At 36.4% G+C, this 16,106-nt stretch overlaps 1 protein-coding gene and 1 long non-coding RNA gene across 8 annotated transcripts; one reads left to right on the top strand and one right to left on the bottom strand.

Moving 5' to 3' along the window:
• Window positions 1-341: 341 nt before the first annotated feature.
• Window positions 342-2,417, bottom strand: LOC131021750 (uncharacterized). Its single transcript, XR_009101059.1, has 2 exons — window positions 1,169-2,417; window positions 342-567 (listed from the first exon to the last, which is right to left on the bottom strand). It is a non-coding gene; the product is annotated as an uncharacterized LOC131021750 (long non-coding RNA).
• A 175-nt stretch (window positions 2,418-2,592) lies between these two features.
• On the top strand, window positions 2,593-13,224 carry LOC131021749 (uncharacterized). 7 transcript variants are annotated; one of them, XR_009101058.1, is made up of 6 exons: window positions 2,613-3,243; window positions 5,889-5,951; window positions 6,608-9,435; window positions 9,516-9,571; window positions 12,217-12,279; window positions 12,936-13,224. XR_009101058.1 is itself a non-coding variant. In XM_057951033.1 (4 exons), the coding sequence occupies exon 4, from the start codon at window positions 7,659-7,661 to the stop codon at window positions 8,700-8,702; it is 1,044 nt and encodes a 347-aa protein (XP_057807016.1). In that variant the 5' UTR covers window positions 2,593-3,107; window positions 3,188-3,243; window positions 5,889-5,951; window positions 6,608-7,658; the 3' UTR covers window positions 8,703-10,929. The 7 variants fall into 7 exon arrangements, 2 of the variants coding, with proteins under 2 accessions (XP_057807016.1, XP_057807015.1); XR_009101055.1 differs by having other exon boundaries at window positions 6,608-9,571; XR_009101057.1 differs by lacking the exons at window positions 12,217-12,279; window positions 12,936-13,224 and adding an exon at window positions 9,862-10,929.
• Window positions 13,225-16,106: the final 2,882 nt, after the last annotated feature.

The following is a 16,106-nucleotide window of genomic DNA, read 5'->3' as shown; positions in this document are numbered from 1 at the left end:
GAACCGGGAACCGAACCGTGGCCATGTCTATGTTGAATAAGCTGCTTGTAATGACTGCATAACGAAATTCAATTAATTAGATAGAATTTTCGCTCCCTCCAGGATTCGAACTCAGGTAAAAATGTTATGCAGTCATTACAAGCAATTTATTCAACACTATATACTGACTTATTCTGTCACAGCCCGCCCTAACTAAGGATAGTTAAGCCGAGTGATCTACGACTAGGGATGGGGTTAAAGAAGAAGGGGAAGAAAAGGGGCGTCATTTATAGCCGTAAAACTTACTCATCTTAATAAAACTCGTCATTTTTATTCATGAATACTCAATTGAAAATAGTCTATGAAAGACAGCATAAAACTTAATTAATATCATTAATCAAGTTATACATCATATGAAACCATTCTCTTAAGACTCAAAGTATGACATAACATACTATAACATCAACAACATCTTGCAGCGGAAAGTAGCTAGACATATGTATGAAGACATATTCTAGACAGGTTAACTATTTATTAACAACCTTGGAGACTCCGCTCATTGCAGCACCATCATCACATCAGCTCAACCTGCACATTTAGAAAACATATGCAGGGCTGAGTACAAAAGCACTCAGTGGGCACGTATGCCTAGGTATAAAAATACATGCTTCAAAACTGTAAATTGTCATGCCATCATAAACAGTACAGCAAGGGAGTTTTTCGCTAAAAAGGCCCAAGCTTACTAAGTTCATTTGTGATTCTTAAAGTTCGTCTGCAGACTAAGTTCTCTTGTAATCTATCATATCTGGAACTGTGTGCCGGAGAGGTGGCCACCTCTCACGGTCACTTGACCGGCCAACCCGCTAGATGACTCACGGTCACTGGTGTACACTAGCCCTGGCAGGATAGCTATCAACTGCTCAGGACCCGAATTCGATTTCATCATTGGCAAAGCCAAAGCAGATAGATATCATACTAAAATTTAAACATTTTATGGCAAGACAATACTTGAAATAACTTTAACTCAAATATTTTGTAACGAAATAACTTGCTCAAATGTAACATTAAACTCATTTGATAGATATATAAAACTGAAATTAACAGTTAAATCATCTCATGCATTCATTCGTATAAGAGGCCTACGACACGCAGGGGATCTCTATATACGTATAGTAAAAGTAATGCCCACCTGATTGCAGTGTTTTGCTACTTAAGACAACGATTCTCTTTCCTTAGCGCGATAGGTTACTCAGACGCTTTTGTTTATTTGAACCTTTGATAACACGAAAACATGTGTTCGAGTGAATAATAGAAAAGATAACAACAAATGCAGTGAATCACTTATTCACTCATTTCTCTAACTACCCATATTTCCTTAAACGACTATATCTAACTCATATACAATCGTTCTTCCTTTATCAAAATACTTCATGTACCTTTGAGGATGTAGGAAATTCCATTTTATTCATTTATTTATCTATTATAAATAAAGAATAATTCTATAAACATAAAACGTTTTCCTTTTCCCCATTTAATAATGCCAATCTCCAATATATATACATACACATCAATAGCTCATTTATAAACTAAAAGTGATATTTTATCAACAATAAAACTTTAAAATCCTTAATAGGAATTATTTTGAATCATTTCCATCTCAACAAAACTGTATAGATTCAACTTCAACTAATAAACTGCTTTTACTCCGAACTCGTATGGAGTCGAATTTTATTTCAATAGAAACCTCTTTGAGTCTAGTTTAATTGAAAAAAAAGTGTGTTGAAAAACTCCAAGTAGTTTAAGAGATATAGCGATTTTCCCATCGCCTACCAGATTCGGCAGTTTCTGCCAACTGAAAGTCCAGATCTTTGAAAAATAGCAAACGTTTCCGGAATGACCCCAAATTTTATATGCAGATAGATAACGCATATAAATTTATACCATAAAAATTTGAGAGCTAAATATCAACATATGGTTACTGAAATAGTTAACTTAATCATCTGCCTCACGACAGTTTCAACAGATACGGGCAGTAGACTTCTCAAATTTTAAAAGGGTAGTAAACGAAGTTCAAATAACATGAAACTTTGTACAAATATTCACCACACTCCCATCTATACCCCAGAAATTTCACATAATATAATAGAAACGGGAATACCTTGAATAGGTGTATGGTATTAGTCTCTGCAGATTTTATATATGGCATAGATTAGAAGCCAATTGTGAAGAAGAATTGAATAAGATGAATAATCTTCACTCTATTACTTTATAAAACTTGCTGCAGAGGTGGGAATGGGTGAGTTGAGATAGTGGAATAGGTTTTAAAGAAGCAAAATTCTATTTGGAGATTGACTTTAGAGGTGAAGAAAATTGTGAAGTAGTAGGTGAAGAAAATTGTGAACGTATTGGTGAAGAAAATTGTGAAGTAGTAGGTGAAGAAAATTGTGAACGTATTGGTGAAGAAAATTGTGAAGTAGTAGGTGTAGTAGCCCGCTCTTTTATTTATAATTAAATCTAGTAAATGCAAATTATTATAAATGAATCCAGTTTATGGTCCTGATTTTTTTAATATCAGAAACGGAGTTATTATTTTAGCGTTATACTTTTATAACGTATGAGAAAAACGCGACGATGATTATTGAGCCATTCAATAATTATTATTTTCAAGTTATAACTGACTTAGCAAAGTCATGTTATTTATTAATCGAGAAACGGAAGCAGTTATATTTTATTAATGCTACTAGAAGTCGAGGATTTATTTCCGACAGCAAAGCAGATTAAATCTACGGATTTAATTTAAGTTATATTATAGTTTATCAAGTTAGCAGGCAAGGAAAAAAATATCAAACAGATACAATAACGGATGATAGAGAATAGAAGCCAGTATTTTATTACAGTTCACGAATACAGTCTACTTCCCAGCTTGGGGAAAATTGTATAGTATTTTACAAGGTTGAATTTACCACCATTTGCTTCCCCACCACTACACCTACTCTTACACTCCACCAACTTCTCCATTACATTTGTTTTTCTCCACCAAACATTCCACTTACTTCATTCCTTATGTCATACACCAAGCACCAGAAAGGGAGATGAAGTTCCTGCTGCCAACTGCCAAGTATCGAGAGGTAAGTCTTGGCCTAAGTTTTCTTCATTCCATACTTGGTTCTTTCTGCATTTGTTGAGAAAACAATATTTGCAATTTCAGTTCCTTTCCCCATTTAATTCATAGCAACAGACAACCACCGACACCAAGCATTTCAGGTAAATACTACACAATGCAATTCAGCTATCTTCTCATCATACCATCAGACACATGTTTGAGTAGGAATATAGAGATGTAAACGGGTATATATGCTTATAGATCCAGCAAGTCACACGCTCAATATACAGAAATCAATTTATGTAATTACAATTCTTCACATGAGTCAGATGATGAGAATGCTTTTGACATTTGCAAACCATAGTTCCTAGTTTAATCTCTAACTTTATCAAAATAGGAACACAGAACAGATCCCTTTAACTTCAAACCACAAACTATTGTTTATATACAGACTTATACAAAGAAGAAGAGGAAGATAGAACAAAGACTTAGCTTTAAGATATAGTGCCGGCTGCCGGTTCGGACGAACCAAGGGGACGGCGAACCCCTGCTGCCGTGACGAACACCGAGAACAAAAACGGCGAACTATCGATTATCTCGTCTGCATCAGATCAATGACAGCAAGTGAGACCGGTGGTCGACGGCGTCTGACTCGCCGGAGATGGAGGAAGGCAGAGGATGAGGCTGAGACGCCGATTTAAGCGCGAAGTTAGGACTTTCACTCTGTTTGTTTTGGAGACCACCTATGCATCGTGTGTGTGAGACTCAGAGAGGAGAGGAACTTCCTCTGGCCGGGTTACAAAATCGGGACGGCGGAATCAGGCGAGAAAGCTCGCCTCGATACTTCACAATTCGTGAAATCGAGAGAGAACAAGAGATCTCTTTGAGGGTTCTGCTCAGTGAAACCAAGAGGAAAGAAGACGCCGGACGGAACTGGCGGAAGCTGAACGACGCCGGACCTAAGCTCGGCGGCAGCCGACGCCGGTTGGAGCATAGAAGGCGACTGAAGCTCGACTGATGTTGAGAGAGACCGACTGATTCTACGGATTCCGAACGAAGGAGCAGCAGCGATCGACGACGGCGCTCTCCCAGACGACGACCGCTGACCGGTACCGAGCCCGAGCAGCAGCAACTCCAGTCGGCGATGGCTCCCAAACGACAGCAGCCCGGCGGATTTCAGGCGAAGATGCGGCCGCAGCAGCGACCTGGGTTTGACGATTAGGGCTCTACGATGAAGAAAACGGGCGAGAGGTGGCTCCCTCAGCCGGGCGAGGCGCTCGCCGGAGGAGAAGCGGCGCTGGCGAGATTTGGGAAGAGAGGTTGCTGATTTGGGTGGAGGAATTGAGGAACAGAAGTCGTGAAAATGAGAGAGAAAGAACCGAGATTTCATGTGAAGGATTGGGCCATTCTATTGGGCCTTTGTATTTTTTTTTATTTGGGCTTGTGAATTATTTTCTTTTGGGCCGAATTCTTTTAAGTTTGGGCCGAAAAATTTAAGATCGGGCTTAATTTTATTTCTTTTGCTTGGGCTTTCATATTTTAATTTTCGGGCTTGAATTTTTAATGGCTTGGACTTCACATCTAAATTCGAATTGGGCCTTTATCTATATTAATTGGGCCGAATTACTTGAGTTTGGGTTTGTTTTATTCTAAAGGAATTGAGCTTCCAATTTAATTGATTGGGCTTTCATTTAAATTCGAACTGGGCCAGTCTTTTATTTAATTGGCTCTTCTAATTATTTCTATTGGGCTTGAATTATTTTAAAGATTGGGCTTATGCTTATTTTACGATAGGCTATTATTCTAATCCCAATTATATTTCGTTGGGCCAGTTTAATTCATCATTTGGGCCGAGTTTTATTTAATTTTAAGCTCAGAATAATTCATTCTATTCTTGGGCTAATTTTAAATTATGGACTGAAATGTTAATTCAGTTGGGCCTAACTTTTTAATGGGCCTCTTTCACTTAATTGATTATTGGGCTTTGTTATTATATCCAATTGGGCCTTGTTTTATTTTTATGATTGGGCCACCTTTAATTGGTTTAGGAACGGGCTGAATTTTCATTAAATCAAGCTCAGTTATTTTATTCAGTTGGGCTTTATTTATTTATTTATTCAGATGAGCCTTTATTATTTCATTTCAATTGGGCTGAATTATTAATTACAACCAGGCCTAGCATACTTCATTTATTTGAGCCCAACTATTAGATTATTTATTCATTTGGGCTAAGATTTATTTAATTACTTAAGCCAATGAATTATTTCGATTGAGCTTTCGTACTATTTATTCAGGCCCACCTCTACTTAATTAATTATCAGGCTGCCTTATTGAGCCTCTTAATTATTGAGCTTATAATATTGTTTCCGTTAAGGCCAAATTATTATTTTGAGCTGCCATTATTTATTTGAGTTAAGCTACTCGTTTTATTTAATTAATTGGCTACTCTCTTTTGAGCCTATTAATTATTTGAGATTACGTTAGTAATTATGTTTCTATCGAAAAGCCCGATAATTTCTACGAGGTCACACCTCGATTAAAGCCGAGATAGTTCTTTTATTTCGAACGAGTACAAAGGCGAGATTTATTTCACGACTAGAATATTCCGATGAGGAAGGAAGAATCACAGCTTTATTCGACCACGTTATACGAGAATTAGTTAAATCTATTAATGTGGATTAATAGTAGAATTCCCGATTATCGCTCAGAAAATTAGTACATGCATAACAGATTCATGCATTACGCTTTCTCATTTATTAAGAATTTTTCTCGAGGCAATGTCTTATTTTATATTCTCGTGATTAAGGTCAAGCGCGAGAGTAAGAACTACACAAGGAGTTAGAGTACCTTAGCAAAACTTTGCAATCAGGTGGGCAATTTCTTACGCGTAAATAAAATGCTATGCAAGTGTTATGCTTTAAAATGCAAATTGGATCTTCAAGCGTGGTATGCTTTATTACGCTTAAATGAGTTAAGCTTTATTATGCTTTACGCTAAATGATTTACGCTTGATTACGCTTATTTACGCTTGAATGCTTTATGCTGATAAGTTTATGCTTATGTTTAATGCTTGCGTCTGTTGGGGGAGGCCTCCCTCAACAGTACGATGCCGTGTCCGTTGAGGAGGGCCTTCCTCACGGCGCGATGCCCGTGTCCGCTGAGAGAGGCCTCTCTCGCGGCGCGATGCCAGTATGACATTATGCCAGTGTTACAGCGTCTATTGGGGGAGGCCTCCCTCAATAGTACGATGCCGTGACCGCTGAGGGAGGCCCCCTTCACGGCGCGATGCCCGTGTTCGTTGGGGAAGGCCTTCTCCACGACACGATGCGTGTTTATGATTATTGATGATGAAGAATGCGCTCATGCTATTTATGAATTTGGAAATGTTTAATGAGCAAAGGATTTGAAAGAAACTTATGCCTCTTATGCGATGTTGTGAAATTGTTAATGATGTTATGTTATATGCTTGGCAACTGCCCACTAAGTACTCTTGTACTTAGCCTTTCGATGTTTATGTTTGTGCAGGTTGAGCTGTGATGGGCGATGAAGTGTTGTTGCTGAGTAGAGTTTTTGTCGAACTTAAAGTAGGCTCAGAAAGGATACATGTCTTCATACATGTATCTCAGTTATGCATTCCGCTGTAAACACTGATTATTTCAGTTACACCTTCCGTTGCAAACTCTGATAATGTTTTAGCCAAGCCCCTAACGATGCCTTTTTCCTTTTTAAGGAATATAACGCGTATACAAGTTCTTTGAGTACCCTTTTTATGCGAACTATGCCTTTTTCCTTTTTAAGGAATATTTCACGCGTATTCAAGCTCTTTGAGTATTCTTTTATGCACCCCTTTCTAAACCCGCTTCTTAATTTCCCTTCCCCAGTCATGGTTTTCCCGGATTAATTATCCTTAATTAAGGCCGGTCGTGACAGAGTGGTATCAGAGCAGTTCGTTTGCTCTGAGCCTAAGAGTTTATTTAAGCCAAAATTAGAATGGATTACTAAAGTGTCTAGAATTCAATTGACAAAGCTTAGCACTTCATCGCATCACACTCAACGAAGCAGAATGGTAAGCTATTTCAAGTTTTGAGTTAATGTTTACAAAAAGTGAGAACTATCGTAATAACAAAGTGAGTAACTGTCAATAGCTATGTTATGATTGAAGGAAATGATTTACGCAAGTACGATTAAGTATGCTATGGAATAAATCCCTATGAACATAGAGCTATTAAGATATGAGATCACCACTACTACAGAACATAGAAGCAAACATAGAAGAAATTAAATTGTATCTTTTGGTGGCTATAGTGAAGGAAGCAAGATAAGTGATACGTATAGAATAATTTTTAAGCTCATGATATTATAGCCGCTATAAATCTCCATGACTTATGCCTAAGTATCCAGTTTAGATGATGTGATATTATATGCTTAAGAATTGATATGACTCATGGAAATGAGATGCTAAGGACCCTTAAAGCTTACTACATCAATGATCAATGATGTCATTGGAGTCATGACTTGTTTACAAGTTATATTAAGTTGACATTTACAAGAATTCTTTTGAGGCTTGTATTAGATTATGCTAGAGTGTACTAATTGGCACATCTTTGCTATCAGAATGCCGCCTAAGAGAGGACGCCCTGCGAAAAACAATAACAATCGCAGAAACCGTAACGCTGTACCCGAAGAACCACAAGATGCTCGAGGACATAACCCATCCCCTCCGCCTCCGACTAGGAGAGTCGAAGAACTCTTTTTAAGGCAAAATCCACCTACGTTTGACGGAACGAGTGAACCGGCTGAAGCTGAGATTTGGGTGCGTGCAATGGAACGCATTTTCAACTTTCTACGTTGTAATGATGAGGAGCGCCTATCTTGCGTCTCATTCCAGCTAACAGGATCGGCTGACTTCTGGTGGGAAGCACGTCGAAAAATTCTGACACCTGAACAATGGGCAAGTTATACTTGGGAAGATTTTAAGACAGGATTATATGATAAATATATTCCGAAAAGCTATAGGAAGAAGAAAGAAGCTGAGTTCTACGAGTTAAAGCAAGGAAAGAAATCTGTGGTTGAATACGACAAGGAATTCTGCAACCTGTCTAGGTTTGCTCCCCAACAAGTGGACACAGATGAGAAGATGGCAGAGAAATTTTGTGCCGGTCTACGGTACGAAATTAAGATGGCTCTAGCAAGTCACGGAGGACTCTCATATACGGAGTCTCTGAACAGGGCACTTGACATTGAAGCCGCAATGCCGTCAGACAAGTCAGCCCCACCATTGATCTCAACGCCAAACGACTTACCAGGAGCCTTACATACTCTCAAAGGGAAGCGCAAGTGGGACAACAATGAAGACAATATCAATCCGATTAATAAGCAAGTATGGCAAGAATATGAACGGGCCGAACAGTTTATTCAACCAAGGTACGAGGCACAGACTAACCTCGAGTCAACTGGGGGTAGCCAAAGTCAGAGAGGAATTTCACCTTGCCCAAATTGCGGTAAAATGCATAGGAGTGTTTGTCGAGCTGGGACTAACGGTTGTTACAATTGTGGTCAAAAGGGACACTACTCCACGCAATGCCCCAACAGACAACGAGGTTCAGCAATTGGGAACTAGAAAACAAGATGAAGGAGAAATACCCCGAACTGTTTTAACAAAGATATGCAAATTTCGGGACGAAATTTTTGTTAAGAGGGGTAGTATGTAGTAGCCCGCTCTTTTATTTATAATTAAATCTAGTAAATGCAAATTATTATAAATGAATCCAGTTTATGGTCCTGATTTTTTTAATATCAGAAACGGAGTTATTATTTTAGCGTTATACTTTTATAACGTATGAGAAAAACGCGACGATGATTATTGAGCCATTCAATAATTATTATTTTCAAGTTATAACTGACTTAGCAAAGTCATGTTATTTATTAATCGAGAAACGGAAGCAGTTATATTTTATTAATGCTACTAGAAGTCGAGGATTTATTTCCGACAGCAAAGCAGATTAAATCTACGGATTTAATTTAAGTTATATTATAGTTTATCAAGTTAGCAGGCAAGGAAAAAAATATCAAACAGATACAATAACGGATGATAGAGAATAGAAGCCAGTATTTTATTACAGTTCACGAATACAGTCTACTTCCCAGCTTGGGGAAAATTGTATAGTATTTTACAAGGTTGAATTTACCACCATTTGCTTCCCCACCACTACACCTACTCTTACACTCCACCAACTTCTCCATTACATTTGTTTTTCTCCACCAAACATTCCACTTACTTCATTCCTTATGTCATACACCAAGCACCAGAAAGGGAGATGAAGTTCCTGCTGCCAACTGCCAAGTATCGAGAGGTAAGTCTTGGCCTAAGTTTTCTTCATTCCATACTTGGTTCTTTCTGCATTTGTTGAGAAAACAATATTTGCAATTTCAGTTCCTTTCCCCATTTAATTCATAGCAACAGACAACCACCGACACCAAGCATTTCAGGTAAATACTACACAATGCAATTCAGCTATCTTCTCATCATACCATCAGACACATGTTTGAGTAGGAATATAGAGATGTAAACGGGTATATATGCTTATAGATCCAGCAAGTCACACGCTCAATATACAGAAATCAATTTATGTAATTACAATTCTTCACATGAGTCAGATGATGAGAATGCTTTTGACATTTGCAAACCATAGTTCCTAGTTTAATCTCTAACTTTATCAAAATAGGAACACAGAACAGATCCCTTTAACTTCAAACCACAAACTATTGTTTATATACAGACTTATACAAAGAAGAAGAGGAAGATAGAACAAAGACTTAGCTTTAAGATATAGTGCCGGCTGCCGGTTCGGACGAACCAAGGGGACGGCGAACCCCTGCTGCCGTGACGAACACCGAGAACAAAAACGGCGAACTATCGATTATCTCGTCTGCATCAGATCAATGACAGCAAGTGAGACCGGTGGTCGACGGCGTCTGACTCGCCGGAGATGGAGGAAGGCAGAGGATGAGGCTGAGACGCCGATTTAAGCGCGAAGTTAGGACTTTCACTCTGTTTGTTTTGGAGACCACCTATGCATCGTGTGTGTGAGACTCAGAGAGGAGAGGAACTTCCTCTGGCCGGGTTACAAAATCGGGACGGCGGAATCAGGCGAGAAAGCTCGCCTCGATACTTCACAATTCGTGAAATCGAGAGAGAACAAGAGATCTCTTTGAGGGTTCTGCTCAGTGAAACCAAGAGGAAAGAAGACGCCGGACGGAACTGGCGGAAGCTGAACGACGCCGGACCTAAGCTCGGCGGCAGCCGACGCCGGTTGGAGCATAGAAGGCGACTGAAGCTCGACTGATGTTGAGAGAGACCGACTGATTCTACGGATTCCGAACGAAGGAGCAGCAGCGATCGACGACGGCGCTCTCCCAGACGACGACCGCTGACCGGTACCGAGCCCGAGCAGCAGCAACTCCAGTCGGCGATGGCTCCCAAACGACAGCAGCCCGGCGGATTTCAGGCGAAGATGCGGCCGCAGCAGCGACCTGGGTTTGACGATTAGGGCTCTACGATGAAGAAAACGGGCGAGAGGTGGCTCCCTCAGCCGGGCGAGGCGCTCGCCGGAGGAGAAGCGGCGCTGGCGAGATTTGGGAAGAGAGGTTGCTGATTTGGGTGGAGGAATTGAGGAACAGAAGTCGTGAAAATGAGAGAGAAAGAACCGAGATTTCATGTGAAGGATTGGGCCATTCTATTGGGCCTTTGTATTTTTTTTTATTTGGGCTTGTGAATTATTTTCTTTTGGGCCGAATTCTTTTAAGTTTGGGCCGAAAAATTTAAGATCGGGCTTAATTTTATTTCTTTTGCTTGGGCTTTCATATTTTAATTTTCGGGCTTGAATTTTTAATGGCTTGGACTTCACATCTAAATTCGAATTGGGCCTTTATCTATATTAATTGGGCCGAATTACTTGAGTTTGGGTTTGTTTTATTCTAAAGGAATTGAGCTTCCAATTTAATTGATTGGGCTTTCATTTAAATTCGAACTGGGCCAGTCTTTTATTTAATTGGCTCTTCTAATTATTTCTATTGGGCTTGAATTATTTTAAAGATTGGGCTTATGCTTATTTTACGATAGGCTATTATTCTAATCCCAATTATATTTCGTTGGGCCAGTTTAATTCATCATTTGGGCCGAGTTTTATTTAATTTTAAGCTCAGAATAATTCATTCTATTCTTGGGCTAATTTTAAATTATGGACTGAAATGTTAATTCAGTTGGGCCTAACTTTTTAATGGGCCTCTTTCACTTAATTGATTATTGGGCTTTGTTATTATATCCAATTGGGCCTTGTTTTATTTTTATGATTGGGCCACCTTTAATTGGTTTAGGAACGGGCTGAATTTTCATTAAATCAAGCTCAGTTATTTTATTCAGTTGGGCTTTATTTATTTATTTATTCAGATGAGCCTTTATTATTTCATTTCAATTGGGCTGAATTATTAATTACAACCAGGCCTAGCATACTTCATTTATTTGAGCCCAACTATTAGATTATTTATTCATTTGGGCTAAGATTTATTTAATTACTTAAGCCAATGAATTATTTCGATTGAGCTTTCGTACTATTTATTCAGGCCCACCTCTACTTAATTAATTATCAGGCTGCCTTATTGAGCCTCTTAATTATTGAGCTTATAATATTGTTTCCGTTAAGGCCAAATTATTATTTTGAGCTGCCATTATTTATTTGAGTTAAGCTACTCGTTTTATTTAATTAATTGGCTACTCTCTTTTGAGCCTATTAATTATTTGAGATTACGTTAGTAATTATGTTTCTATCGAAAAGCCCGATAATTTCTACGAGGTCACACCTCGATTAAAGCCGAGATAGTTCTTTTATTTCGAACGAGTACAAAGGCGAGATTTATTTCACGACTAGAATATTCCGATGAGGAAGGAAGAATCACAGCTTTATTCGACCACGTTATACGAGAATTAGTTAAATCTATTAATGTGGATTAATAGTAGAATTCCCGATTATCGCTCAGAAAATTAGTACATGCATAACAGATTCATGCATTACGCTTTCTCATTTATTAAGAATTTTTCTCGAGGCAATGTCTTATTTTATATTCTCGTGATTAAGGTCAAGCGCGAGAGTAAGAACTACACAAGGAGTTAGAGTACCTTAGCAAAACTTTGCAATCAGGTGGGCAATTTCTTACGCGTAAATAAAATGCTATGCAAGTGTTATGCTTTAAAATGCAAATTGGATCTTCAAGCGTGGTATGCTTTATTACGCTTAAATGAGTTAAGCTTTATTATGCTTTACGCTAAATGATTTACGCTTGATTACGCTTATTTACGCTTGAATGCTTTATGCTGATAAGTTTATGCTTATGTTTAATGCTTGCGTCTGTTGGGGGAGGCCTCCCTCAACAGTACGATGCCGTGTCCGTTGAGGAGGGCCTTCCTCACGGCGCGATGCCCGTGTCCGCTGAGAGAGGCCTCTCTCGCGGCGCGATGCCAGTATGACATTATGCCAGTGTTACAGCGTCTATTGGGGGAGGCCTCCCTCAATAGTACGATGCCGTGACCGCTGAGGGAGGCCCCCTTCACGGCGCGATGCCCGTGTTCGTTGGGGAAGGCCTTCTCCACGACACGATGCGTGTTTATGATTATTGATGATGAAGAATGCGCTCATGCTATTTATGAATTTGGAAATGTTTAATGAGCAAAGGATTTGAAAGAAACTTATGCCTCTTATGCGATGTTGTGAAATTGTTAATGATGTTATGTTATATGCTTGGCAACTGCCCACTAAGTACTCTTGTACTTAGCCTTTCGATGTTTATGTTTGTGCAGGTTGAGCTGTGATGGGCGATGAAGTGTTGTTGCTGAGTAGAGTTTTTGTCGAACTTAAAGTAGGCTCAGAAAGGATACATGTCTTCATACATGTATCTCAGTTATGCATTCCGCTGTAAACACTGATTATTTCAGTTACACCTTCCGTTGCAAACTCTGATAATGTTTTAGCCAAGCCCCTAACGATGCCTTTTTCCTTTTTAAGGAATATAACGCGTATACAAGTTCTTTGAGTACCCTTTTTATGCGAACTATGCCTTTTTCCTTTTTAAGGAATATTTCACGCGTATTCAAGCTCTTTGAGTATTCTTTTATGCACCCCTTTCTAAACCCGCTTCTTAATTTCCCTTCCCCAGTCATGGTTTTCCCGGATTAATTATCCTTAATTAAGGCCGGTCGTGACAGTAGGTGAAGAAAATTGTGAACGTATTGGTGATTGGTTTAATAGAAGAATGAGAGGGATGTGGATGAATGAGAACCATATGTGCTTAATCTCATATAAACACATTAAGATATATAAGCCTAATTCTCATTGAAGCATAAAATTCACTTGAGCTTGCCTCTAACATAAATTAAATTACTCATGGGCTTAAGTAAACAATCGATAAAAGATTCATATTTAACACTTCAGTGTTAAATTCTCCACAATAAATTAATGGACTCAAAATATATTTTGAGTGCATCATCTATTGAAAATAAAAAAAATAAATCATCACATATATAAATTATCAAATTCATATAAGTTCGTATTTTATTAATGGATGCTGATCCCTAATTACCATAATCAATCCTTAAATCAGTAATTTAAAAGTATATAATCCTTAATAAAAAGTCGGGTCATTACATATTCAATCATTCTCATTTCTCACGAAATATAGCATTCTTAGTATAACTTATAAAAGGATTTCGAAAGTCTGGGTGTATTCAATCCAGACTTTTAAAAGTCTTTTAGAATCCAGAGGTATTCAATCTAGATTTTTTAAAGTCTTTTAAAATCCAGATGTATTCAAACCAAACTTTTTTAAAGTCTTTTAAAATCAGGTGGTATTTAACATTTCATGGATTTTAACAATCCATGAATTCTGATGGATTTGTCAAAAAAAAAATACAAAGGACGAAATCCGAGCTTCAGACTTGAGATTTCGATGGATTCCTCTAAACTCCACGCGACTTCATGCTGAGTCTATGAATTTTGAATGTTCTTTAAAATCCATAGACTTTTTAAAGTCCTTTAAAATCCTACAGAATCCCAATCCAATACACTACCGTTACGGTGTGTTAAACCTGGATTCCTCTAAATTCTTGAAAAGATGGAAAGAGATAAGAGAAATCTTTTGCCACTTTTTTTTTCTCTCTCTCTCTCTCGTTCAGTGTGTTAAACCTGGCTTCTAAATTCAGCAGTCAGTTTCTATTTTTATTTTTATTTTTTTTCAACTCTGCATGATGCAATGATTAAAAGATCTCAAATTAATTTTTTTGTATGACAAAAAGTTATCATTGTTACCATTCTAATAGAAAGAGAAGAGAGTGTGTGAGAGAGATAATGTTTAAATGATGAATAAGAATAGTGAGCTAGATGGAGAAAATAGTGGCAGTGGAAAAATTTAGTATATTATTTTTTTTAATTGTGAAATTTTTATTATTAAAATTTTATTTTCATATTACTCCTCTGTCTCATTGATAATGACTCATTTTTCTTTTTAATCATTGATATTGGCCTATTTCATACTCCCTCCGTCCACCAAAAAAACTCCTACTTGCCCTTAAATTTCTGTCCACCAAAAAAACTCATATTCTGCTTTTTAGACATTTATACCCTCCCTTCTTTTTAAGTTTTACTACCCTTTACCATTAAATTTGCTACCCTTGTTATTATTATTATTATTATTATTATTATCGTTATTATTATTATCGTTATTATTATTATTATTATTATTATTATTATTATTATTATTATTATTATTATTATTATTATCGTTATTATTATTATTATTATTATTATTCTTATTATTGTTATTATTGTTATTATTATTATTATTATTGTTGTTATTATTATTATTATTATCCTTATTATCATCATTATTATTATCATCATTATCATTATCATTATCATTATTATTATTATTATTATTATTATTAGTGGACGAAGAGAGTATTATTATCGTTATTATTATTGTTATTATTATTATTATTATTATTATTGTTGTTATTAGTGGACGAATTAGTGGACGAAGAGAGTATTATTATCGTTATTATTATTGTTATTATTATTATTGTTATTATTATTATTATTATTATTATTATTATTATTATTATTATTGTTATTGTTATCCTTATTATTGTTGTTATTATTATTATTGTTATTGTTATCCTTGTTATTGTTATCCTTATTATTGTTGTTGTTATTATTATTATTATTATTATTATTATTATTATTATTATTATTATTATTATTATTATTATTATCATCGTTATTATTATTGTTATTATTATTATTATTGTTATTGTTATCCTTATTATTGTTGTTATTATTATTATTATTATCGATATTATTATGATTATTATTATTATTATTATTATCGTTATTATTATTATCGTTATTATTGTTATTATTATCGTTGTTATTATTATCGTTGTTATTATTATTATTATTATTGTTATTATTATTGTTATTGTTATTATTCTTATTATTGTTATTGTTATTATTATTATTATTATTATCATTATTATTATTATTATTATTATTATTATTATTATCGTTATTATTATTATTATTATTGTTATTATTATTATTATTATTATTATCAAATAGCTAGTGAAAGATTAGTAAAAGTAATCACAATACATAAACACTACCCTTTTAGTCTTTTACACCACCTTTACACCACCTTTTTCAGCTTTCTTAGTCTCCGTGCCGAACCCCAAATGGGAGTTTTTTTGGTGGACGGAGGGAGTAAAAGGAAATCACATTCTCTCACAAAGAGTTGTGGACTCCACCATTTTATATCATTGTTATCCTTAAATTACCCTTCTTCTTAATAATCGTATCCAAAAGTAATAGTAAGTCATTATCAAATGAGACGGAGGGAATACTAGAATACATAAATACTCCTAGTTATTATTCCACTAGTAATACATATATACTCCTAGTTATTATTCCATTGTTTTTTT

Source organism: Salvia miltiorrhiza, chromosome 4 (assembly GCF_028751815.1).
Source record: "Salvia miltiorrhiza cultivar Shanhuang (shh) chromosome 4, IMPLAD_Smil_shh, whole genome shotgun sequence".
Lineage (NCBI taxonomy): Eukaryota > Viridiplantae > Streptophyta > Magnoliopsida > Lamiales > Lamiaceae > Salvia > Salvia miltiorrhiza.
Note: the sequence above shows the minus strand (reverse complement) of the source record. Positions and strands in the feature narration are given on the sequence as shown.